At 36.9% G+C, this 26,314-nt stretch overlaps 3 protein-coding genes across 4 annotated transcripts in view; all 3 read right to left on the bottom strand.

Annotated features, from left to right (window-relative positions):
- The window catches only part of LOC107036813 (xanthine dehydrogenase), an 11,412-nt gene extending 8,461 nt beyond the window's left edge, over positions 1-2,951 (bottom strand). The window contains exons 1-2 of the mRNA XM_015255008.2: positions 2,788-2,951; positions 685-737 (exon numbers count right to left, since the gene is read on the bottom strand). Coding sequence (XP_015110494.1) covers positions 685-737; positions 2,788-2,816 — 82 coding nt within the window. The 5' untranslated portion in view covers positions 2,817-2,951. The remainder of the gene's footprint in view (positions 1-684; positions 738-2,787) is intronic.
- A 1,104-nt stretch (positions 2,952-4,055) lies between these two features.
- LOC107036814 (indole-3-acetaldehyde oxidase) lies at positions 4,056-16,789 on the bottom strand. The gene is made up of 23 exons (XM_015255009.2): positions 16,742-16,789; positions 15,434-15,614; positions 14,758-14,889; positions 14,542-14,698; positions 14,126-14,336; positions 13,310-13,530; positions 12,368-12,470; positions 12,105-12,232; positions 11,225-11,347; positions 10,667-10,834; positions 10,320-10,601; positions 9,658-9,762; positions 9,377-9,590; positions 8,399-8,585; positions 7,937-8,316; positions 7,131-7,324; positions 6,903-7,061; positions 6,703-6,831; positions 5,792-5,922; positions 5,302-5,551; positions 5,141-5,234; positions 4,348-4,458; positions 4,056-4,259 (listed from the first exon to the last, which is right to left on the bottom strand). The coding sequence occupies exons 2-23, from the start codon at positions 15,535-15,537 to the stop codon at positions 4,192-4,194; spliced, it is 3,651 nt and encodes a 1,216-aa protein (XP_015110495.1). The 5' UTR covers positions 15,538-15,614; positions 16,742-16,789; the 3' UTR covers positions 4,056-4,191.
- An 868-nt stretch (positions 16,790-17,657) lies between these two features.
- On the bottom strand, positions 17,658-25,842 carry LOC107036726 (valine--tRNA ligase). Of its 2 annotated transcripts, XM_015254859.1 has the most exons (10): positions 25,524-25,842; positions 23,952-24,398; positions 22,596-23,242; positions 21,597-22,041; positions 20,927-21,502; positions 20,472-20,795; positions 19,318-19,473; positions 19,021-19,224; positions 18,115-18,390; positions 17,658-17,943 (listed from the first exon to the last, which is right to left on the bottom strand). In XM_015254859.1, the coding sequence occupies exons 1-10, from the start codon at positions 25,689-25,691 to the stop codon at positions 17,725-17,727; spliced, it is 3,462 nt and encodes a 1,153-aa protein (XP_015110345.1). In that variant the 5' UTR covers positions 25,692-25,842; the 3' UTR covers positions 17,658-17,724. The 2 variants fall into 2 exon arrangements, with proteins under 2 accessions (XP_015110345.1, XP_015110346.1); XM_015254860.1 differs by lacking the exon at positions 20,472-20,795.
- Positions 25,843-26,314: the final 472 nt, after the last annotated feature.

A 26,314-nucleotide genomic window follows, 5' to 3' on the forward strand; every position in this document is an offset into this window, starting at 1 on the left:
GGGAGACCCGGGTTCGATTCCCGGCTGGGTGAAGCGGAAATTTTTTCTCTCTAAATTCTAATTCTCTTAGATTTTTTTTTTTTTTTTTTTTTACACACTACAATTATATTATTATATATACTTTTATATTATTATATTATTATATATACAATTATATTATTATCATATTATTATATATACAATTATATTATACAATTATATTAATACTACAATTTTTGTAAAATCCCAATAGAATTTGTAGAGAAATCCAATAGACTTTTCTAGCGAATTCGCTCGGGTTTTATATTCCGTTGAATTTTTTCATACGTGTTCTCGTATTTTCAGTATGTAAAATTTCACAGATAAAATTGAGAAAAAAAAGTGGTCGTAAAATGAAAGAGTGCGAAGAATCTAATCTTCTTTCAACTTTTAATACAACAATCATTGAAGATAATGCATTAAATAAAGCCCAGTGCTCACTTTTTAGCGGACAATCTTATCGTCATTAACACTTTTTTCTGTCATAGCATAAATATCGTGACTTATCCTCTGCATGGTGAGTACGTTTATTTAGTGCATCACTCACTCAGTGAATGCTGAGTAATTGCAATCAGCGACAGGGACACATCGATGTAATTTTTTTCCCATTTGTGTCAAACCCATTGCAATGTTTATCGGGGTTTTTTATATATGCTCGACACTTACCGGTGTACGCAACACCGTTGATTGTAAGTTCTACAGTGTCTCTGGGAGTTCCTCTGCAATGAGAAACGGAAAAATTATTTTAAGAATATCCAAGTATTTTTTACAATACGGTGCAGAGTTCAGAATTAAAGCTTTGCGCGGAACTCTGCAATCGTTCAAATTTTGCATGAAAAACGAAAAAACGGCAATATCTCCAAAGTGTGTATTAAAGAGTCTATATATTCTGATTGACTTACATAGAGCCCTTTGAGACGAGTATTTTGAAAAAAAAAATTGAAATCGGTGCAGTAGTTTTTGAGATATTGAGGAAAACCGAAATCTAAACAAGTTGTTATCTCTCAGGAATTAATGGACCGATCTGTGAAAATTTCTCTGAAAATTTCAGATTTTTATCTACAAATTTCGTATTTATGTTGAATTTTCTAAAAATTAATTACGAAAAACACAAGTTGTCGGATAGATACAGATATGACCCTAAAAACATCATTTCTTCATGTTTCATAACATTCTAGACTATTTGCAATCAAAATTAGAAAATCAAAAAATCGGCCGAAAACAAGGCTTCCATTCGGAAACAAAAAATAGCTTAAGTATTTGGATGTCCTTAAATCGTCCGGAGAAATAAATGGATGATGAACCAAAGAATAAACAGTACTTTAATAAGCGATAATTAGTGTTTAGTATCGCTAATATTTCTTTTCCATATTTGGTTCATGAAAAGTGTTCACTTTTTACACATGGAAAAAAATAATCGCCTGTATTCATGAGCTGCGAACAGTTTCTTGATACTTATGCATGATAAGAATGTGTTTACAAACTATTTGGACTGTATGTCAAGAACGAATGAACGTAAGGCATTGGAAACACGAAAAAATTTCATGGAGAACTTGGCGAATTCGCTGGATTTTTTTTTTACTGAATTTTGCTATTAGTTTTTGGCCGATTCTGTCGAAAATTGGGAAGCTTATCGGTGTTTTTTAGTAAAAATTTGTATAGAAAGTCTACAGAAACTGTCGCAATAGAAAAAATTCCACAGACAAATGACATTTTACTGATTTTTTTTATCAAATTGTTTCTATTGGACATTTTCTATAAAAACGCACAGCAAAGTTGCAGAATTTTTTCATAGAATTTTCCAAAATCGAACAGAATATCCAATAGAAGCTCAACAAAAATACGATCGATTTTTCGCAGGATTTTTCTGCGAAATTATTTCATGCGTGAAAATAGATAAAAAAAGGGAACTGAAGCTTTCACTCAAGACCCACAGCGATGTTAACCAAACACCGGTACAATCATAAATTTTAAATTAAGTTAAATTTTGCATCAGTCAATTGGTTAATATAATAATTGTTAATTGTTAAATTATTAAATGAACCACCAATGAACTATTCAGATACCGAATTATTTTATGAATCAATAATTGAGTTCAGTAGATTGACGATCATTTGATTAATCGAATTCGATTTTTCTATACAACTCATTCTCTTCAGATATTTTCTATAAAATTTCCTCGGCTCATATCTTCCGTTCTAGAAGTATTTCCATTCTATTTTTATCATCTCCTCATCAAGAAAATCAAACAAAAATCTTGGAAAATTTGAGCCGAGAAATTCTATAGAAAATTCCTCAATAGAATAAGTTGTACAGAAAAACTGAATTCTATGACTTTTTCAATAAAATATTTTCCATTCAACATTTCAGTAGAATCGGCCCCAAACTGATAAACATTTCAATAGAATTGTCTAGCGAATGCGCTAGTTTTTCGATGAAATTTTTCCATCCGCACATAATTGTTCTTTTCCTCCCTCTCAACTCCCTTCATGTACGATCGTCTCATTCTTACTCGTTATTCCTTTATCTTCGTTTCTAGTCCGCAGACGTGTCACTCCTCTTCATATTTCTTTTTATTACTTATCTCGCCCCAAAATCTTTTAATAAACACTCATTCTTGTTTAAATGTATTTGCCAATATAATGTATTTGTTAATATAATGATCGATCCCGATCCCTGATTTAACGTCTACAGCAATAATTTCGTAATTGATAATTTCGTTCTAAATTGAAAATGAAGAATATGAAGAATAGAACATTGATGGCTTACCCCACATAAGTATAGGAGCCCTGACCCATATTTATCCCCGTCTTCCCCTGCCGATGAGTCCCCAGTGGAGTTGGGAAGTCCCAAATCTGTAAAACCGGTTGGTGCAATGCTCAATCGTTGAACACGATTGACTGACAAGACACTTAGTAGCTGTTGTCGACAAAGTTGAAAGACTAGCAAGAGTGGAGTAAAAGTATTTATCTACCGGTCATGCCCCTCCACTGTTACATTCGCAGCCGTCGAGTGGTCGAACAGTCGGTGGAACAGTGGATGGCGACTGTGCATCACGTACGATAAAATTCGCAGAAAAATTCAGTGAATTGGCTAGAAAAATCTGTTGGACTTCTATTGAACTTTCTATAGAAATTCCTTGGCTGAAGTTTTTTGGTTTGTTTGTTTCAATTTTTTTTATAGAGGAGAAAAATAGAATGGAACAAATTTGGCCAATTTATGGCGAGGAATTCCTATGGAAAAAGGAGGGATTTCTATAGAAAGAGGAAATTCTACTGATTTTTTAAATAAAATAAAGCAAAGCTGGGGAGTTCTTCAATAGAATCGACCAAAAATTGAGAGAATTTTTCATAGAAGTTCTATAGAAACCCAATAGAATTTTCTATAGAATTTTCTATCATTTTTTGGCCGATTCTATTGAAAAATTCTGCAGCTTATTGATTGATTGATTGAAGATTATTCACTGTACAGTATGTTGTACAAAATTATAAATGACTAAAGTCACACAGTAGTGTAATAATAACTATAGAGTAAGTAAAAATAGGCCAACAAACGCTTATCTGCATTTCCAATAGACATATTCGCGAGAAAATATTCTATCAAAACAAAAATCAATAGTTCGATTTTTATATAGAACTTTACTGTTGAGATATATTCTATAGAAATTCCTTGGCTCAAATTTTCCAATTTTATTTGTTTTATTTTTTTTTATCAAAGGAGGAGAAAAATAGAACGGAAAAAATCCAAAAATTTACGGCGAGGAATTCCTATAGAAAATGTCTCAATAGAAAAAGTTGTATAGAAAGATGATATTCTACTGATTTTTGCTATAGAATAATTCCAATCGAACATTTCCTATTAAAAAAACGCGAATTGAACTCGCAGGATTTTTTATGAAGTTTTTTCGTGCACGTACGCTGGCGCCTGATGGATAATTGATATATTTGAATTATCTGGATCTAGAATAATGAATTTGATTCGATTATGGAAATTTGTTTCCTCTGAACTTCAAGGATAAGTGATATAAATAATTGATTGCATCATCTCAACTGTTTATTCAACTAACTACGAGATTATCATTCACCAACTACATAAACAAGAGTGATTGAATTTTAATTTAATATTTTATGCTGTGAAACTAGACATTATTCAAGGATTCCAGATGTATTGGCATTACAGCACCATTAGATCTTTGTTGGTGAGACTCGTCAGGAGTATCTTTTCGGTAGTGGCTGGTCCATCTGCGAAAGCAAGAAGAATTAAATGTGACAGAATACGTGTCGTGGAACCCGATGCGACGGATTATGTGAAATGAAAAATTTAACTGACCGAGTTGATACCAAGAGCCGTCATCTCCCGCATCCTTTCGAGCCGAACTCAGTGCATGTTTTATAGCCAACAGGACTGAGTAGCTCATGCAGAAGGGTGGTTCGCCAATTGCTTTGGAACATAAATAAACGATGTGGAATTCTACTGAAAATTTTCTTATTTTTTTCGCCGATTTCTGTCGGAAATCCCGCGGATTTCTGTGCGTTTTGCTTTTCAATGGAAAAAAAACTATACAGTGAGAGAAAAACAAACACATTGTCAAACAAGTCTTGTTTGGGCCAACAAAATCACTAGTTGAAAATTGCCAAAAAAGAATTTGTTTGATTCAAATTTGAAAGTCTCAAACATGAATAATTGTTCTGCTTTCGACAGCAACGAAATATTTGGCTCAAGAGGCGGATAATTCACACCAGACGGTGCCTTTTCAGGATGAAAATATCTCGTATAGAGGAAAATTCATCAATGAATATTTTATCCATAAGTTACGAGATTGATATCATTTCATTATTATTGTTTCATTCAAGGGTTCATTTCTTGTCTGTGCAAAAAAATCCTTTTTTGATAATTTTCAAAAACCAATTTTTTTGGCACAAGTAAGACTAGTTTGAGAACTTTGTGGTTTTTCTCTCAGCGTAGACTATGATTTTTTCATACGAATTATTCTCATTTCTACACTGCACTCTTCATCATCTCTGATTAAAAAATAGAAAAAGAAAAACTTCTGAGAAATTTCTGCAACTCTTTGGTTGAGTAAATTATAACTATATTCAGCTCGACTCGCTGAGTGCTATACCTTTCGAGCCTAGCACGCCAACCGGATTTTTCGTCTTCCGCAGTGTGACCCGGAAGTCAACAGGGATATCTTTGGCACCAGGTGGTTTGTAATTCTAAATTCAACAGAAGATAAAATCACGCTTTCACGATATGCAAATACTTTCTCTCATATTTTCATACCCAAGTTCGATTGTTGACAAGTAGCCCAGTATCAGGATCATAAATAACATCCTCAGAGGTCCAATATCCGATCCCCATGACAATCGCACCCTCCACTTGTCCCCTGTCAATGTCAGGGTTCATGCTGACACCGACATCCTCCATAACATCAACTCGTCGAATCAGATGCTGTCCAGTTAATACATCTATCTCCACTTCGTTGACTATTACTCCGTAGATTGGATAGGCTTTTGACATATCAGCCGGCAGCCTGACCATTCAGATTCATTAATCGAAACTTATTTCAACTGACGAGGATTATCAGTAGCGAAGTGGTAGAGCAAAATCGATTCCCCTTCAATGTGATATTTTTCATAAATGAATTCGGCAGTTTCCCTCCCACACCGAAATATTCTCAAAAACAGAGAATATTTGCATTGAGTTGAGTCGATTCATCTCATTTTACCTCATCACTACCAAAAAATATCCATTGAAGGAGCAGAATTCTTACATAACTTGAACGCAGAGACTAACATCCTGCGCGTATGCTGCAGCAACCAACTCCTTCCACGTGGGATTCCCCAATTTAGTTTTTATCGGCTCCAGACGTGTGAGAAGCTGCTCGCAAGCTGCTATTGTTGCCTGATTAAATGAAGCAGTAGAAGAAATGAAGCTATGGACAGCTTATAATAAACTATCAGTGCGATTCTTCCGTAATTCATTCAATGGCGAAGTGGTAAAACCGTACAAGTCAATTTTGACCATTGCCCAGTTTTCAATGAATATCTCGGAATCCAAGGGAGATAGCGAAATTTTTGTCACAACCTTTTTTGTAGAGCCGATTGAGAGCTACAACAAATGTGATTACGAAAATTTCGCTATCTCCCTTAGATTTAAAGTATTAATTAATTTAAAGTATTATAAAATTTAGTAACTAAATTTTCCGATTGATGATGAATAAAATATTGGATAATATTGAAATGTAATTTCTAGTTAACAAACTAATTCTAAATTTAGGTATTGATTTTTCTATTATCCAAATAATCGTTAATCTTCCTACCTAAATTAGGGGAGGTTCGGCTAAAACGGACACTTTTGACTTTTTAAAAAATGCTAATGACGGGGTGAAATATGAATGAAATTTAATAATTTTTTTCTAATATAAAGAACAATTCTTTCCCTTTGTGACGAGCCCAAGCCGAACTCAATTGATAAATTTGTTTCTGAGTTATGGACAATTAAAAAAAAGTCCAGTGTCCATTTTACCCCACCCTCCCCTATTAGTTAATAAAATATTAAAAAATTTCAATGTCCAAATTGATGGTCAATTTAATATTTAAAATTTTAAGATTTATGTAAAAAACTGACAACTTCACAATTCAACGGTAATTATGATTGACGAATATGTCTGTCACTGCTTACGTTAGCTGCACATTCAGTACCAAAAGCTCCCCCAGTAACGAAATTGCTAGGTGCCACAAAATTATTAGTCGGCCTCACATTGATCATATCGAGATCAATTCCCAGAGTATGAGCTATAACCTGGGTTACCTGCCGAGACAAATCAATTAAAAATAATAATCATGAATCATTAATGATGATCGGAGATATTATTTGCAGACCTTCGTGTGGATTCCTTGGCCACATTCGATTCCCCCGTGAGCAACCGCAACTGTACCATCCAGCGGGTAAACCGATATGAGGGCGTGCCACTGGCCGAATACGAGAAATGGATACACCATAGGAAGTAGACTGATGCCTCTCTTCTTCCATCTGTTCTCCTGCGGAATCAGAGCGACACGTATTCTCCGTTTATTCGATTATCACGCTGTCGAACTGACATATGATACCTTATTGAAGAGATTGACAGCTTCGACGCGTGCGTCGTAGTCCGATGTTGCTTTGATGTCAGCTATCATTTTAGTTAATTCGTCTCTGTGCGGTGGCGGCATATTATTCAAACGCACTTGTATCGGGTCCTTGCCGAGGGCGTGAGCTATGTGCTCCATCATATTCTCCGCCATCGCTATGCCTTCAGTGGAACCTGGAACCATTCACAATTTCATGATATAGAAATAATACAATAGAAAATCTTAACCCTTTCGCTAGGTGGCTCTATTATTTTTTTCGCTGATTTCTGAGAAAAATGTCAGGATTACTCCGGGTATTCACCCAGTAGAGAATATCTCATGAAGAATATCCTACGGAATATTTCTACTATGTCCTCACTGCAGCGAAAACAATGACAGCCAAGATCGCATCGTTTCACTCGCGGCACCACTGCGCAGGCCACTGCGCAGACGGCGCATGCGCAGTATGTTGAGTGATCATAAGTGAGGCGAGACGGGGAATCCCCGTGAAGTCAATGCGCTCGAAAATGAGACGGTCTATTCTGAGGGAAATTTTAGGATTCTTCCGGGTGTTTACTCAGCAGAGAATATCTCGCGAAGAATATCCGACGGAATATTTCTACTGTGTCCTCACTGCAGCGAAAACAGTGAGAGCCAAGATCGCATCGCTTCACTCGCGGCACCACTGCGCAGGCTACTGCGCAAATGGCGCATGCGCAGTGTATCCAATAATCATAAATGAGGCGAGACGGGGAATCCCCGTGAAGTCAAAACGCTCGAACTGAGAGTGACGAGTCAATACCAACCTGGTCCCCTCACATACGTGTTCGATGGAATATCAGTGCGAACTTCGTAACCCAGAGAATTCCACGTCGACTTATCGTAGCACGAGTTGCAGTGATGAAAACTCACTCCTGCGATTGGTTCATTGAAAGAACCACCTGCATTGTGATACGTCTTCTGATCCAAGTGCTGAATAACCCCATCAGCATCAACCCCAAACTCGTAGTCATGCTTGACTGGGAATCGTTTCCCTATAGCCATCATGTTGCTCTCGATGGTCATGATGAAACGCGCTGGACGATTCAATACATACGCCGCAATAGCACATGCACAACTCATGGGGGTGCTCCTCACTAACTTTGCGCCATAAGATCCGCCCACCCGTCTAACATTTATGTTGATCCTGGGTAGAAAAGAGCGAAATGTCCTGTTCACATTCAGTAATTCGCAGAATTTATTCCAGGGATAAGTGATAAACAATTCACCTGTTGTGCGGCATTCCCAGGCAGGAAGCTATCGAAACGTGCGCAAAATCTACGAATTGAGTAGCTGGATAGACATCCATGCCATCTTCCGTTGGGATGCAGACGCAGGATTGCGGCTCCAGTGTGAAGTGGTACTGACCTCCACAATTGAATGTACCTTTTATTACTTGTTGAACTGGATTGTCACCTGATGAGATTAAGACATTCATCACCCAAGAGTGTGACGAAGGAAATCATTCTGGTTGGAGATGATCAGATGTTGATGAAGGAACACCACCGTTCATTAAATTGTCAATGATTCGACACCAACATCTCCTGATCTCTAACCCCTCACGTACGGCGTCGATACCATGCATTGACTTCGGCCGATAGGACAAGTTTAAGGGTCAATGCATGGTATCGACCCTTTCCGTCAACAGTAAAAAATCATTTTCTCAACTTCTAAGAGACATTGACATTTGGAAAAGATATTTGGAAAGTCAGTGGAATTGTCTCTGCAGTGTACCATTTTATTTTATTTTTTTAAATGCATTTATAATATTTTTTTCGATGAACAAAAGTTGTAGATGAAAATTTAACATCCAACCGATTCGATCATATTAAATTATTTCGTTTATCGACAAAATTTCCCTCAGAAATTTTGAAATTTTTAATGAAAATATTTCAATGGTCTATCGAATGGCAGAAGTTTAATTTCGATTTGTTGAATAATTTGTTTGTTATAAATAAATTCAGCATGTTCGAAGATCTCGACAATCAATTGTCGGCAAACATTGGAATTGGTGTCAAAAATTAGGGAATTCTCTAGGAGTTTATTTCAATGTTCAATACAGCCAGTGCATTTTATTTCGATTTTTTTCGTTCTACTGTTTTCAAGATATCGTTCATTGAATAACGCAGGGGCTAACCAACTTCATCAGCATGGCCTCGAAAATGTTTACTGGGAGAAATAATAATACGGATAATCGTGTGGAAAACCTTTTCTTGTTGCTGGAACATTGACGCACTCTCTGATCCTATCCTTATCATCGCAGTCGATTGCGTCCTGATTAGTTATTACCGGTTTACCTTCCGATATGTCTGTGTAATGCACTTTGACCTTCTGCGCTGCTTCATGAGCGAGGAGTTGAGTGTCCGCACAGATTATACCGATCGGCTGGCCAGTGTGAGTAACGACGTCTTCAGCGAGTAGCTAGAAAATTGAAAACTCCTCTGGAATTTCAGTGGCATGTCATGAGAAGTGTGGAGATGAGACTCACCAGTTCATCGTATAAGCCGAACAGCTTTTTGTTTGCTGCAACGATGCAGAGATTCTTCCCAGGTACATCCTTTGCTGATAGAAAGGCTCTTACACCTTTCATCTCCTACGGATGATAATCACGAATGGGTATATGACATCGAGAAATTCTATTGCCTCTCAATGGAATTTCGTCAATGACATTTTATTGTTATTGGAGTATATATATATATGCCCAGTTCCACGTCAAATCCGCAACCCAAAAAAATGTATGTCTGGAATTTTTTTACTAATTTTTTTTTAATTCAAAAATTGATTTTAAAAAATATACTATTATATGTGATGTATATTCCATATTATATATTATATATTTTATATACATATATTGTATATACATTTTTATATAAAAAAAAACAAATGAAGAAGATTATTTTTATATTTTATATTTTCATTTTCATGCAAGTAATAAATTTTGTAAAATTGAGAATTAAGAGAATAAAAAAAATGGACATATTATCAAAAAAACATAAATATATTTTTTGAAAAATTGAATAAGATGAAATAAAATAATCCAAGCTAAGTTAAGATTAGAATTCTTATTCCATGAACATGACATAACTTGGCGAAATAGATCGATAACAGAAAACGTTTCACCAATTCGTTTATAGAGGAACAATTCATTACCAGTGCTGCAGTGGTGTCAATGCTGGCGATTCTGCCACTGTGAACTTCGCTGATCACAAAAGCGCAGAATACTTCGTGCGGCTGGGGTGGAATATCATTGACGTACTGTGCCTCACCGGACGTCTGATAGATGGATTCCACCTTCGGCAGTGGTTTGCTGTACGGCCAGAGGCTCTCGTCCGTTTCATAATCACATTTTCCTGAGGAGACCCCTCGCTCCAGGACTGTCCCTCCACTGCGTAGTTTCTCGTCTAAATCTTCTGGTTTCAAGCTGAGAACAAACTGCAATGGGAATGAGATATTACGTCAATGAATAATGAATTCTCTATCCGTAATCAGTCTCTCACTTTATAGAACAATCCTTGCGCAAGAGTTTTCCGGAACTCCGGAGAATAATCCGGTAGAACGTGATCGGGAGTGACTTCCGAAGTGAGGGCTTCCATCGCCTGCTTGAAAACATCCTTATCCAACACCGATTTACCATTCAGGTAATCTTCGGTGGCTTTAGCATGCAACTGCGAATGATAAATAATTAATACTCCCCATTCAGCTTTTTATAATTCCTCAACAGCGCGGTTTTTTACTGAAAATGTCAATAGAATCAGCCAAAAACTAATAGAAAGTTTGATAGAAATTCAATAGAATTTTCCAACGAATTCGATAGGTTTTTCTATTAAATTTTTTCGTGCGTGTATAATTTTGTACGGATGAACGAGTTTAACACGATGACATGAATTCATATCTAAGAACTGAAATTATTCTTTATCAGGCATTAAATTCTGACGGTAACTATTCAGACAAAACATTTAATGAACGAGCGATTTTATTTATATTAATCCTAACATTTTTTTGAGTTATTACTCGTAAATAAAAAATTAATAGACAATAAATTGTATAGAACTTACGAAATCAGGTCTGATTCCACCAAGAAGTATGTTGGGCTTCTCCAGTGCCTTTCCAGCTGCATCCACTTTGAAAAGAAATCCGGCGTTCACGTAAGCGTGTGCATTCTGTGCCCTCGGCATTATCTGTGAATTGTGTTGAGTATGAAATCGTTAAGGCCCGGGTGGATTATCATTCGAACGTGATCATCTTCGTTTTTTTTTTGGACAGGAAGTGTGATGTGAGCTGGAACCATTTCAAATTGTTGCAGGAAAGTATTGTCCAGTGATATTGCTGATATCTAATCTGAGCTGAATAAGACCATGGCATTTCCATCTTTTTAAGAATTGATGCCGATCCATTCGGAAGCTTATTACCAATGGAATTCGTAGAAATGGAAAAAAGAAAGGGAGCCATAACACAGAAAGTAATGGTCTCCAATTGCCATTCAGGTTTACATAGCCCTGGAGTCCCCAAAAATTATGATTGTACAATCAAAAAAACGTTGAAAAAAAGCTGAACATTTTCAAGCGTTTTTTAGTAATATTGGGAAATAAACGCAATAGAGAGGAAATTGCAAATTAATAATTTGATGTATCTAGAGGCTGTCAGATTGTTAGTTACCATGATGAATTATCCATTCACTATTTCCTCTCTATCAGACTTATTTCTTAATCTTTATTAAAAGAAAATGTTCTTTGAAAATGTTCAGTTTTTTTCGACTTTCTTTAAATGTAGAATCATAATTTTCAGGGACTCCTGCGTGATGTAAAATCCAACGGAATTTGTGATATCTTTTACGTTATGAAGATGGAAAAACAATCGAGATAACGTTCGAGAGATAATCCACCCGGGCCTTGAGTGAAAATATTGTTCTTCTTCGACGCAATGCTGTCGGCGTACCTTGTAAGATCGATAAACATGATCAGGGCTCAATGCTGGGAGCGATACGCTGTATATGATTTTGTGGTTCATATCCGTATTCATGAAGTCGATGAAGTTGACGATACTCTTCTGCCCCGGAGATTCGACTGTGAGAATAAATTTAAATTTCAACTTGTTTTGCATGAAAAATTGGGACAAGACCAAAAGGTTGTAAGTTGTCCAGAAAAACTATGTTCTAATGTACGTGGGACGCAATGAAAGAAGAGAATTAAAATTGTTACGTATGTGTATTTCAGCTCCAGCCGTTTCCAGTATCAGGAAGAGATCCGACGGAAACTCGTTGTGTTTGTGTTTTATCATGAGATTTCCAGCTATAGTACCTACCTGAAATCGAGCATCGAAAGAGAAAAGTCAAGCGTAAAAATCGAAAAAATATCAAGTTCTCAATAGAGTCACCCCCTTTAAGGTGTTACGGCTGAAGTAAGTTAATAGATCATTTGCCACAGCGAATCAGATATTTGAAATTTCCACTTTATTCAACTCATTCTGAATCTCAATTAAAAACGCTCTTTGAAAAAGCTCAGAATTTTTCCTATTTTTTTTTATCACTCTATCATAATTTTTGGGAATTTCTACGTGATGTACCACTCAGAACTTTGGATTACGAAAGATAAAAAAAATCCAGATAACATTCGAAAGATAGTACACCCGGGCCTTAAATAGTTAAAAGTCATTCATTCATTCATTTTTTTAAGGTGAAAATTGGAAAATTTTCTGCTCAGCGATTGAATCAGGGCTCGAGAACAATAAGACTCCCTTTCCGTTTCAGCCCCTGTGATCAACAGACGAAACACCTTAAATTGAACAAACTTCAACCTTTCGTTGTCACACTGTCAAGATACAATTCCCATGTTAGCACGCACTTGTTAAGATTTCTTATATAAGAATAAATATGTTCTAATGCTAGTGCAATTGAGACTGTATGAGCCATTGGAGTGGAAGTTGCGCAAAATTATTAGTCGTCAATTACACGGGATGTTTGCGTCAGGGACTTGAGGATACTTATGAAGTTTGAATGAAATCTGAATACGACTACTCAAATTAGAAAATTAACTTTTAACTTTTACATAACGTGAGCATCTCAACTTTACTTTCGCGTCAGGACACAAGTCGATTCGAATTTTGCATGAAGATTTATCATATGAGAAATTATATTGACATACATTGCGCACTGATACACTAGCAATGAGGTCCACATGATCAGCCATTTGCCGGAGATGATGGAAGCCGGGATCCTCGCAGAATTGAATAAAAGTATTTTTCACTGTCGACAGAGTAACATTGCCACCCAAAATCAGGCTGTCTGCGGCTTTCTCTACTCTACGAAGATCAACGACGTCGTTCAAGTCTATGTATATTTGAGGCTTTTGCAACCGATATACACCTGTAAACACCCAATAATACATTTCTCCTAGTAATGCTCCCTCTTCGATATCTGCTGACCACACGTAGGAAAAAATACTATAGGATTTCCTAGAGGAGGAAATTCTATGGAGAATTCGAACATTTCCTATCGGATTTTTCTGACAGGATTTTCCACAGGATTTCCTATAGATTTCCTATAGGATTCCCTATCCAATTTATGACCCTAATCCTGACCCTTGTGACCGATTCCGGTTTCGAGTCTCAATTTTGTGTTTACTTTCTATAGAAAAACCTATCGAATTCGTTAGAAAATTCTATTGAACTGTTCTATTAGTTTTTAGCCGATTCTGTTGAAATGTTCAATAGAAAATATTCAGTAGAAAAAGTCAATAGAATTCAATTTTTCTATATAACTTATTCTATTGAGTTTTCCAATTTTCCAAGTTTTTTCGTTTGATTTTGTTGATGAGCTGAAAAGAAAAATAAAATGGAAAAAAACTTGGAAAATTTGAATCGACCAAATTCTATAGAAAATATATGAAAAGAATAAGTTATACAGAAAAATCGAATTCTGTTGACTGTTTCTATTAAATTTTTTCGTGCGTGATCCTCACCATGAGCTGTATTGCCACCATTGAGAACATACGTTGCATCTGGATTACTTGCAAATACTGCGAACAGATTCTCCAAGTCGAGGACCTTTTGAAACTTGACGTTACCAAACTCCATACGAATTTCCTCGACTATCGTTAATTCTTCGGGTTCATCGCAAGTACCTTTGCACGGCTGCCCCGACTTGGGGCATTTTTTCAAGTTGTAGAGATCCTTCAATCATCGAATTACCATCCATTTATTTCTACTATAAATTTCTATATTTAGAGATTATTTTGAGATTTTTTTTTTTTTTTTTATTTATTTTTTTAAATTTTTTCTCTATATTTCTCTTTTTTTCTATTTTTACTATGCCAGCAACAGTGATGATTAGGCAGGAGAAAATCGTTCGGAGAAAAAATATAATTCTCCTCGTTACCTCAATGTCTTGCACCCTCTGGACCATAGCGGGTTCAGCATCACTCGCTAGACTCTTGAAGGCCTCCAGAATGGGACGATAGCCAGTGCAGCGGCAAATGTTGCTCCCAAATGAATTCTCAATCTCCTTCATCGTATTCTTCTTACTCTCCATCAAACTGTCAAGCATGTGCATGTATTCATGTGCAAATAATATCGCTTGATTGGTCAAACAAACCTGTACATATTCATGACCATTCCAGCGGAGCAGTAGCCGCACTGGGAGCCGTTCATTTCTGCAAGAGTCGCCTGAATCTTGTGGTACCCCATTTTCTTACTCCCTATTCCTTCCACCGTTTTGATTCTCCAACTAGTCAATAACAACGATTGATTCTTGACAATAAATACAACAGTTGATACGATCACACGGACGACAAAATTTAATAGAAAAACCTAGCGAATTCGTTAAAAAATTCTATTGAATTTCTGTTGAACTGCTCTATTAGTTTTGGCCCATTCTATTGAAATGTTCAATAGAAAATATTCAGCAGAAAAAGTCAATTGTTTTTTTTTTTTTTTTTTTCCGGTGGCTTTTTTTTCGCAGTGGGTAAGTTCGTCGCCTCACATGCGAAAGGTTCCGAGTTCAAATCCCGGCCGGGTAGAATGATGCGATCTAACCATTTTAAAGTCTTGATCATCATCGCAGTATACCATAACCGGGTCGAAGCGATGGAAAATAACGATTAAAAAAAAAGAATTCAATTTTTCTACATAACTTATTCTATTGAGATATTTTCTATAGAATTTCCTCGGCTCAATATAGAATGAGTCACAAAATCGACAAATAGCTCTCGAAGCTGTGATTATTTTGATTGAGAAATTAAAGTAGTCAGCCCTCCAATGAAAACTCTCACCCATTGCAAATAAGAACCGGCACTAGACACGAATTAACGGCCAATGTCTCCCCGTGAATCTCGACCGCCACAATGCAAGCACCGCAGCCACCCTCATGGCACATTGCCTTCGTACCTCGCAGAAGTGCATGGTCTCTTATAAAAACATTCAGTGAAGTCTCCGGACGGATCTCCTCATTAACTGTGTGCAATTAAAAAAACAGGAGCCACAATAAATCCTTATCAAAACAAATCTTTTGTACAAAAAGCATTCGTGACTTGCAGAAATAAAATTAGCCAACGGCTACTCTACAGTACATGTATGAAAAAAATCTGTAGGATTTTCGTTTGATATCTAAACAACTCCATTCGAAATAGCTCTATACATGTGGCCACGCACGAAAAAATTTAATAAAAAAAACCTATCGAATTCGTTAGAAAATTCTATTGAATTTCTATTAAACTTTCTATTAGTTTTTGGCCGATTCTATTGACATGTTCAATAGAAAAAATTCAATAGAAAATTGATCGATTTGTTTCTGAGTTATGAATAATTTAAATAAAAGTCTAAAGTGTCCGTTTTACCCCACCCACCCCTATAAAAAATATCTGTATAGAAATATCCGAATATCATATACAAAAATCCTACAGAAATTTTATACGCAATCCGTAATGTAGAAAATTTCTATACGATTTTTTCATACGTGTAGTAGCATCTCAGAGTGGATTCTCAACAAGACAACATGGCCAGTTATTCTTTTGTTTGTGTAATCAATGGTCTGGCAGCGCGATATCCACTTTCAAGTATGTTTATTCGGCATCTCGTTAACTCAGAAAATATCATGTAATTTTCGGTTTCCAGACGAGTGAGGACGGACAAAAAGAAATTATTGTTCTGGTCTTTTTTCTTGGGATTATTCAACATATCTTATGGACTGAGCGAGTTGCGTGGAGTCATGTATTCGTGAGATTTCCACGGAGAATGATTCAATTTTCGATTTCTTTATCTAGTTTTTTCATTGTTTATTAATTGGTATCCTGCACGAAAAAAATTTACAGAAAAATCTAGCGCTTTCTGTAAGAAATTCTATTTTTAAAAATCTCAGCAGAATAAGTTGTACAGAAAAACCAACATCTATAGACCTTTTTCTGTAAACAAATATTCATTTAAAAACGAGGGGGGGACGTTGCATGATTTTTTAATAGAATTGACGCAAAAACAAATAGAATCTTTCAATAGAATTCTAATAAAAATTTAATATAATTTCTTAGAGAAAGCGCTACGATTTTCTATTAAATTTTTTCATACGTAATTTGTACAATACTTACTGGTGTACAGAACGCCGTTGATCGTGAATTGTACGGTATCCCTGGGGGTTCCTCTGTGAGAATAAAGAATAGAATATAAAGTGTTAAGTTTTCCCTAGAGAAAAGGTAAATGCTATGGAATGGAAAAGAGAATTCATGGACGAAAAAATTTAATGAAAAAATATTAGGACTTCGCTAGACAATTCTATTGAATTTCTATTCAACTTGCGATTAATTTTCAGCCGATTCTATTGAAATATTCAGTAGAAAATATTCTACAGAAAAATTCAATAGATATTTTCCTCAGAATATCCCCAGCTCGAATTTTACAAGTTTTTTTCATTCTACATTTCTTTTCTTTTCATCGAAAAAATCAAACAAAACAATTTAGAAAATTTGGGATGTTAAAATTCTATAAAAAATATGTCAGTTGAATAGGTTGAACGTGAAAATCGAATCCGCTAGGTTCTTCTATGAAATTGTTTAAACGAGTGAAGATTTTTGGGGTTGCATTAGACTCACCCCACGTAAGTGTATGCACCCAGACCCATCGTGAATAAACCCTTTCGCGTTGCAAGGCTTCAAATATCTTCTTTCTTGGCTGCAGCGTTTGAGAGACGAAACGAGGATATTATAGAATGCGAAAAGAGGTGAACAGTGGAGAATCGTCAGACAGGGGTTCCTATATGTAGACTCTTTATTTCCCCCCACTATATACGAATTCTTCATCGACGTCGTACAATTTTTAATCCACTGCTTCACTAGAAGAGACTGCTGTATAGACAAGATCGAATTGAAATTCCTAAAAATCATGAGAGAATGGATTTTTGGGAATTCTACAGTTTGCTGACGTTCAGGATTTTAGATTTTTTATAATTAATTACAGGAAAAAATAGATACGAGATTTACGAACATGCAATGGAAAAAACACATCAACTATTTTTCATTCTTTTTAATAAATTATATTTGTTCATAAATGACCAAGAGTGCTAAAAAATCCCCCATTATAACATTAACCGTAGCGCTTGCATGGCCCCAGCAATTTGCTCGAGTTCGCCTTCACTGTTGACGAGTTTCTCAGAATTATTTTTCTGAACTTCAGCAGGGACCTTGGTCGTGTAGTCGCTGGCTGCCACCGCCTGTTTTAATTTCTGAATCGTTGACTTCAGCTGCTCCTCTCTCTTCATGAGTTTCTCCAGCTCCTTCGGGGGGTCAATCAGGCCCTGAAGACAAGAGAATCCACCAAATGAACTTTTCATATTTCTAAATTTCCTATTAGCTAGAAATCTCCAAACAACAAGTAGCATTAATGCATTGATAAATTTCATTTCACTCCATTAGAGTATTTTTTTCAATTCACGAATGAAATTGTGAGATTGAAAATAAATTTTTACCTTGAGCAACAAATGAACTTGCACTTTATCAGTTACAGTTATGATAGCGCACCCCTGAGGTGCCTTTCCATCCAGAACATTCGAGTAAGCGAGAGTTCCAATCATCAAGTTGTAATCATCAAGACGTCTTTGCAGATTTGGATCGCTGCACTCGATGTAGGCATCAGTTTTAGTTTTATTTGGTAAATTGTAAGTTGATCGGGCTGATCTAATACTCTTTATTAGTTTGTACGCAAAGTCAACGTCTTTCTCCTTGGTTTCATTCCTCCATGGGCACTGAAAATGAAAAATAATGTATTTTTTCATTTTTAAAATCCTTTTTATTATTTATTTTATTATTTTTTTATTCTTTCCATTTTTTGGTGTCAAGATGACTGATTTTCCTCTCAGGAATTCGAATAAGCTGTTTTTACATCATGTCCGTATGTATGTATGTGAGCTTTATTTCCAATTTCGTTTTTCGACGATCATTCAAAAAATAATCATCGAAATCTTTTCAATTATGGCTTAAAATATTCGTTTGGTTGTTATTTCGGTTCAGTTTGAAAATGGTGGCCATCGCATTATTTCTTTTGAAATTATAGCCTTATGAGGGAGCCAATCTTGGGCCGACATTGGCCCGACATTGACCCAACACTGCCCCGACATTGACCCAACCCTGCCCCGACATTGACCCAACACTGCCCCGACATTGGCCCGACTTCCAAGGTAATGTCACGGTCAAGTCAGGGTTGAACTTCCCCACTAATCTTAAATTAATAACAAAAAACTGAATGTGCACTTTCAATACATAAGTGCAATGGGCCACTTGTGTCGTTCAATTCATAGTTTATAAAATTGATTTAAATTCATAATTCTGTATTTGTCAATAATTTCACTCGAATTTTGAACTAAGAATGTAATTACCTCTGAAACTTCTGGATACGGACTCACACAGATACTAGGATACGTTAAATTGGATCTTGGTAATCGTTGGTACAGCTCCTCGGTGATGAAAGGCATGAATGGACTGAGTAATCTCAGTCCCACGTCCAGAGTCTTGAATAGAACCTTCCTGGCGGCGAGAACTTGCTCTGGGGTTCCGGACTGAAACACTGGCTTCAAATATTCCTAGAAGAATATTGATACCAAAAAGTGAATTTGTTATTCACGGTCCAGCGCATATGGTAGGCCCAGAAGGATCATTATGATGACTGAATTTACCAGGTACACGTCACAGAGATCGTAGAGCCAGAGATTGTAGCAGGCAGTGGTGGCTGCATTGAAATCATACTCAGCCATCCCTTCATCACAAGTTTTCACTGCGTGACTCACTCTCGACAGCATCCACAGGTCGACATTTGACTCGTGTCCTGTGAGCTGTGGAATTGTAAAGGAAAAATGAGGAGGTGTTGGTGGAATGGTTGAGGTTCCCACGTGGCAAGAATTTCATGCTAATTCTCTATTCATATTCTACATAATTTTTTGGGTGAATAAAGCGGATTTGAGGTGACATAATTATTTCTACTGTGGAAAGATCGACGTGGGTGGTGGGGAAAAGGGGGAGCCAAGAGGGTAATCACTCCAGGAAAATTTGTACTCCAGGTTTCTAATTTACACACGAACGAAAAAGTTTCATAGAAAGACCTAGCGAATTCATCGGAAAATTGTATTGGTTTTTTATTAGAATTTCTAAGAGTCAGGCTTGGAAAAGGTGGAAACACTTGGAAAATCCATGTCAAGGAATTTCTACAGAAAATACCTCAACACAAAAAATTGTATACGAAAATTAAATTCTACTGTTTTCTATTAAAGTTTCCACTGGCCATTTTCTATACGAAAAACGCATAGCAAAGCTGTGGAATTCTTCAATAAAAAACGGCCGAAAACCAATAGATTTTCCAGTAAACCTTCAATAGAAATCTCACAGAATTTTTTTATCGAATTCGTTAAGTTTCTTTAGAAAATTTTTCGTGGGTGCTAAATTCCATAGAATTGATATAGCTTGATTGGTGAGAGCAAAAGTCTCGTAATCTGAAGGTTGTGAGTTCAAAACCTGCGCCTAGATTATATCGGTTACTATCAAATGTGATTCAATTGATAAGAGCATCAGTCTCGTAATCTGAAGGTTGTCAGTTCAAAATGTACCACTGGATTATATCGATTATCATCAAATGTGATGGTAAAATTCCCAGAATCTCAAAGATCCAAAATTTTCCCTGGAACATGAAAAGATACTGTAAAATTTCTGGTAATCCATTGTGATTTACATAATTTCGAACACCTGAGAATTTAAGAAACTCCCTCAATTCGCTCTGTACACAAAATTTCCTGAGTGATTACTCCCCGGGTCGAACCCTACAGGGAACACCGCCCACCTGAAATCCCCCAGGAATAGTCGAGGAGGATCTCGATGTGCACCGAGCCATAAACTCCCCATTTTCCGATCTAAACGAAATTTTCTCGTTCTGACTGAAGCTCCTCATGTGCCCCTGCCACCGCTTGAGGTTCCTCCTCTCCCCATCGATCTCAATCTTATCGAGTATTTTTGCAATTTTATTGTCTGCTTGCGATGGCGTGTAGCCATCGAGATACGGGAATTCTCCTAAATAATCGTTCAACGAGTCTTGAATGCATTCCTCAGCTAGCAGCTTCAAGTACCAGTCTTTATCCCCAATTTTCGACCCGTTGACATTTCTCTTCTACCAAATTTCATTGAAATTATGCATATTTCAATCAATAATAATGTTTTAAAGTAGAGCATAATGAAAAATGTCTCAATTAAAAATCGTCAATGACAAAAAATTTCGAAATTATGAAAAATAATAACTACCTCATTATCCTCATCACACTTGAAATCCCCCAGATACATAAGAGCAAACTTGGTGGCATTCCAAATTTTATTACAGAAGAACCTGTAGCCCTGTACCCTGAGGATATCCAGATTGATGTCTCGTCCCTGCGAGGTATAAGCGCAGAGTGCAAACCTCAGGGCATCAGTCCCGCACTCCGGAATCCCCTGAGGATAGTCCTTCTTCTGCCCCTCGATGGCGTTCCTCAGCTCCCTGGGGTCGAGATTCGACTCCACCAGCTGCTCATGAAGGTTCTCCAGAGTGACACCCTTGATGACGTCCATGGGGTCGATGACATTCCCAAGGGACTTGCTCATCTTCCTGCCATGGGCATCCCTGACCATGGCATGGAGGTAGACCTCCTTGAAGGGGAGTTTCCCTAGAAGCTTCTTCCCCAAGAACACCATCCTCGCGACCCAGAAGAACAGAATGTCGTGTCCAGTCTCGAGGAGGGTTCCAGGATAGAAGGCCTTCAGCTCCTCGGTCTCATCGGGCCACCCAAATATTGAAAATGGGAATAATCCTGAGGAGAACCAGGTGTCCAAGACATCAGGATCCTGTTTCAGGGGTTAAAGGTTGAGTAATTCCTTACCCTGACCCCTGGAGACTCAAAAAAAACAGAATCCCACCAGAATATCACAGAAGTCTCACCTGTTTGAGGCTGATCTCTCCCTCAGGAACATTGAACTTCTCAGAAGCTTTTCTTCTCGCCTCGTCTTCGGACCTCCCAGACACCCAGAGGTCGTCATCAGAGACATCTGCCGGTCTCGAGGACCCAGTGAAAGTAACAAAGTACGCTGGAATCCTGTGGCCCCACCACAGCTGCCTGGAGATGCACCAATCCCTGATGCCCTCCATCCAGTGGTGCCATGTCTTCTTGTGCTGCTCTGGAACTATCTTCAGTTCTCCAGAGGTCACGACCTCAACTGCATCAGCCGCCATCTCGTCGCATCTAATGTACCACTGGGGTTTTATCATGGGCTCCACGATGTCCTTCGATCTACTGCATATTGGCACCACCATTGGGTTGTCTTTGATCTCAATGAAGAGGTTTTTGGTGGTGAGGGCTTTTAAGATGGCTTTTCTTGCGTGGAATCTGTTATTATATTGGAAGTTTTATTATTCTGTTGTTAAATTCCTATTAATTGAAACATTTGATTATTATTATGAATTATTATAATTACGTATTATTATTATTATTATTATTATTATTAACAATAATATTAATTATTGCTATTATTTATTAATAACTTTATTTTTCATTTTTTATTATTATTCATTAATTATTTGTTACAATAATAATAATAATAATAATTGTTAAAGAAATTTTTTAAATAATTTTTTTAAGCTTTATCATTCAAGTGTTGAGAAAAACTTGATCATGAAATTCTACAATTTCATTAGTTTCTTGACAATTCTATTGAGAAATTTGCATAGTTATTCAATCGAAATTCAGTCTATTGAACATTTTTATTTGAATAAAAAAATAGAAGGGCTGTGGAATTAAAAAAAAATCATCGAAAGGCAAATGGAATTCTCAACAAAATTGAATGAATTATTGCATTATTATTGAATAAAATAATTCTTAATTTCCATAGGCTTTTAGTAATAGTTATTATTGTTACTAACAAAATTAAATTCGTAACAAACCTCTTCATCCCAGTAAATTCGCCATAATCCCCGATGATCGTGCCCTCGTCATCAAAAATCGTTATGAACGGCAAGTTATGACGTTTTCCAACTTCGTAGTCATTGGGATCGTGCGCTGGAGTGATTTTGACAGCTCCAGAGCCAAACTCCGTGTCCACGAAGTCATCAGCAATGATTGGAATTCTTCTGCTGCAGAAGGGATGAGTCACGAATTTCCCAACGAGGTGTTGATGTCTCTTGTCATTGGGGTGGACTGCGATGGCAGTGTCTCCAAGCATCGTTTCGATCCTGGTGGTGGCCACGATGAGCTTCTCGCTGGAGGACTCGACTTCGTAGGCGAAATGCACCAGAACTCCGAACTCGATTTTCTCGGTGTAACCGGGGATTGGTAGAGGGGTTCTCCCCGAGAGCTCAACTTTGTCGACTTCGATGTCGGAGATGGCGCTCTTCAGGGTGCACGACCAGTTGACAAGCCTGTTGCTCCTGTAGATGATGTTCTCGTCGTGGAGACGGACGAAGGCCTCGATCACGGCTCTGCAGAGCTTGGGGTCCATGGTGAAGCAGGCGCGGTCCCAGTCGAAGGAACTCCCCAATTTCTTCAGTTGCTCGTAGATCCTGCCACCTTTTTCGTTCTTCCATTGCCATACCTGATGAGGTTCAGAGAGTGGAATAAGTCGATTTTGACTTTTGGCCGGTTTTTGAGGAATATCTCGGAATCTAAGAGAGATAGCAAAATTTTTCTCATCACCTTTTTTGTAGAGCCAACTGAGGATTATAAAAAAGGTCATGATAAAAATTCTTCTATCTCTTCTAGATTCCGAGATATTCGTCAAAAACTGACTAATAGTAAAAATTGACTTGACCCGATTTACCACTTATCATACCTAAATTTAGGATTAGCTTCTTAACTAAAAAATTACATTTCAATATTATCAGATATTTTATTCACCATCAATCGGAAAATTTAGTTAATAAATTTTATATTTTAAATTTGTTAAATATAGTTAAACTCTGAACAATATAAGGAGATAATAATAGTAACCTTTAACATTCTCAAAATCACATTTGACATTATCAAAAAAATTAATAACCTTTTTAACATTGTCAAAATCTAATATTATTGCCCATCCCCAAACAGTACTCGGTTTACGATAGTATAATCCTGGCAATATTGTTCTAGCTCAAGATGCTAATGAACTAACTCATGTAATAACTATGTAATACCAATTTTATATCAACAGATTCTCCGAATGTCGAACGGTTCAGTGACTTATCACCCACAATCTTAAAGTTTAAATAACTCTAATCTAATGAATCCATGGGATTTCAAATGGAATCCATTCCCTTAATTCTCACCTTCTCGATGAACTTCTCTCGCCCCAAGTCATGCCGAGTCTTCTGCTCCTCGCGCCAGATCTTCTTCTCCACCACGACCTGAGTAGCGATCCCTGCGTGATCACATCCCGGGTTCCAGAGGGTGGTGCGGCCCTTCATGCGGTTCCACCTGGTGATGGCATCCTCGACAGCATTCGTCAGGGCGTGCCCCAGATGAAGGAAACCAGTAACATTCGGCGGAGGGATGACCATCACGAAGGTCCCCTTGGGGTTGGGCTCGGACAGGGATTTCCTGCCGTACTCGGGCTTGAAGAAGCCCTCGCGCTCCCACCAGGGGTACCAGGCTGCCTCCACGAACTGGGGGCTGTAGGCGTCCGGCATCGGAATGGACACGTCTTTTTTTACGCCCGGAGGGGTGGCAATCTCGTAAACTACGGACTCCTTGATTTCTTTCTTCCTTTCTGGTTTCTGGGGGGAGGTGATTATTTTTGAAGGGTTATGAATGATGCCTGAGGGATTTTTTATGAAGAACTAAATGAGTAGCGAAGTGGTAAAACAGTTCAAGTCGACTCATAGTTGAGTTTTTGAGGAATATTTCCGAATCTAAGGGAGATAGCGAAATTTTCGTAATCACATTTCTTGTAGCACTCAATCGGCTCTACAAAAAAGGTTATAACAACAATTTTGCTATCTCCCTTAGATTCCGAGATATTCATTGAAAACTGGTAGATAGTCAAAACTGACTTGTACCACCCTCGAAGAAACAATCAGAGACATTACAAAATTTCTTAAGAAATGTGAACTACAGATTTAAAACTAATATAGTCATAATAACAGCAACAATGTCTAGATAACTACAACCAAAACCACACAATCTGCGATAATTGAAGGCTGTTATTAGTCGTTCTCTTTTTTTTGTATTTTTCTCATCCATGTCAACTGAATGAGCCCGAAAATGGGTTCCGAAGCATTAATAAAAAATTTAAAACATTGACTTGTACCGTTTTAACACTTCGCTACTGACTGATTGATAAGTGGAGAAAATATTTGTTAAAATTAATTCGATAATTTTTTTAATTTTTGAATTTTTCAAAAAATCAGTTGTCCCACGATAACTAACAAAAATGTTCTCAATTCATTGAACGATGGCTTAAAAAATTGTTTGGATGCCCTTTTGACCGAGTTCGAAGACGATGGCGATAGCGATAATCGTTGTTTCGATTTATATAAAAATTCGCAAAATTTTTGTATTTTTTGAAAATTGGAATTTCGGGGATATCATTCAAATGAATTCAATTATAGCTTAAAATGTTAGTTTCAATGCCATGGAATTTCAGGTGTAATTCTGATGCAACAATGCAATGACAGCTGAAAAGTGCAAGGAAAACATTCAAAAAATCAATTCCTGGGGGACTAATGACCACCAAAATGGAACGTCTTGACGTTCTCCCCCGAAAAATCACGAATTGAATAATGAAATGTTTAAACAATGAGCAACAATCGTCATCCTTCACTCCAAAAAGACATATGGATCCAGCTGCAAGCGAAGAATCGACGTGTCGAAGCGAATTACCAACGAATTTCAACAATTACCTCATTCTTCTCCTTCTGTTTGACACTGGACCCCGCAGAGTTCTCCTTCTTGTCCTGCTTCTGTTTGAATTTTTCTAATTTCGCAAGTTTCTTCGCCTCCTTCTCCAACTGTTTCGCTGTCTTCGGTGGACCCTCCTCTCCGGCCTGATCACTCTTCGTTTCTACCATTTTTACGATTTATTTTAGTAATATGAGAGTCCAATTGGAGAGCCAATCACCGACAATGCTGTTTGATTATTAAATTTATTGTAGAAATTAACCTCGCTCAATCTAACGAATCATTTCGCCTGACAGGATAGAGTTCCGCGTGTTAGCGTTGTGAAAGGTTAGGCAGGTGGAAATTGTTGGTAATGCAGAGACCTATCCGAATATCCCATGCGGAAATTTTGAAATAGAATAAATTGGCATTTTCGTTTTTTCAAAACCAAAATCCAATTCCAATAATAATAATAAAATAATAATAATAATAATAATAATAATAATAATAATAATAATAAAATAATAATAATAATAATTCTTTTCCAATTCTAATTCTCTTCTTCAATTATCAATTAATTGTTTATAATCATTCTCATTGCAAAAAGCAATACGATCGATGAGAATCATATGCCTCAATTTATCAGCTGTTAAATTTTCATATTACAACAATAAATGATTTGCGAATGTTCTAATTCCTATCCTCACTGAATAAGATTTTAATCATAATTACAATTCAATTCCTTCTAGAACAGACTTTAGAGTGTGAATTTCTGGAATTCAATGGTTGTTGATACTCTGGAAAAAGTGTGTGG

Source organism: Diachasma alloeum, unplaced genomic scaffold (genome assembly GCF_001412515.2).
Source record: "Diachasma alloeum isolate Michigan unplaced genomic scaffold, Dall2.0 Dall_scaffold_00211, whole genome shotgun sequence".
In the NCBI taxonomy this organism is placed as follows: domain Eukaryota; kingdom Metazoa; phylum Arthropoda; class Insecta; order Hymenoptera; family Braconidae; genus Diachasma; species Diachasma alloeum.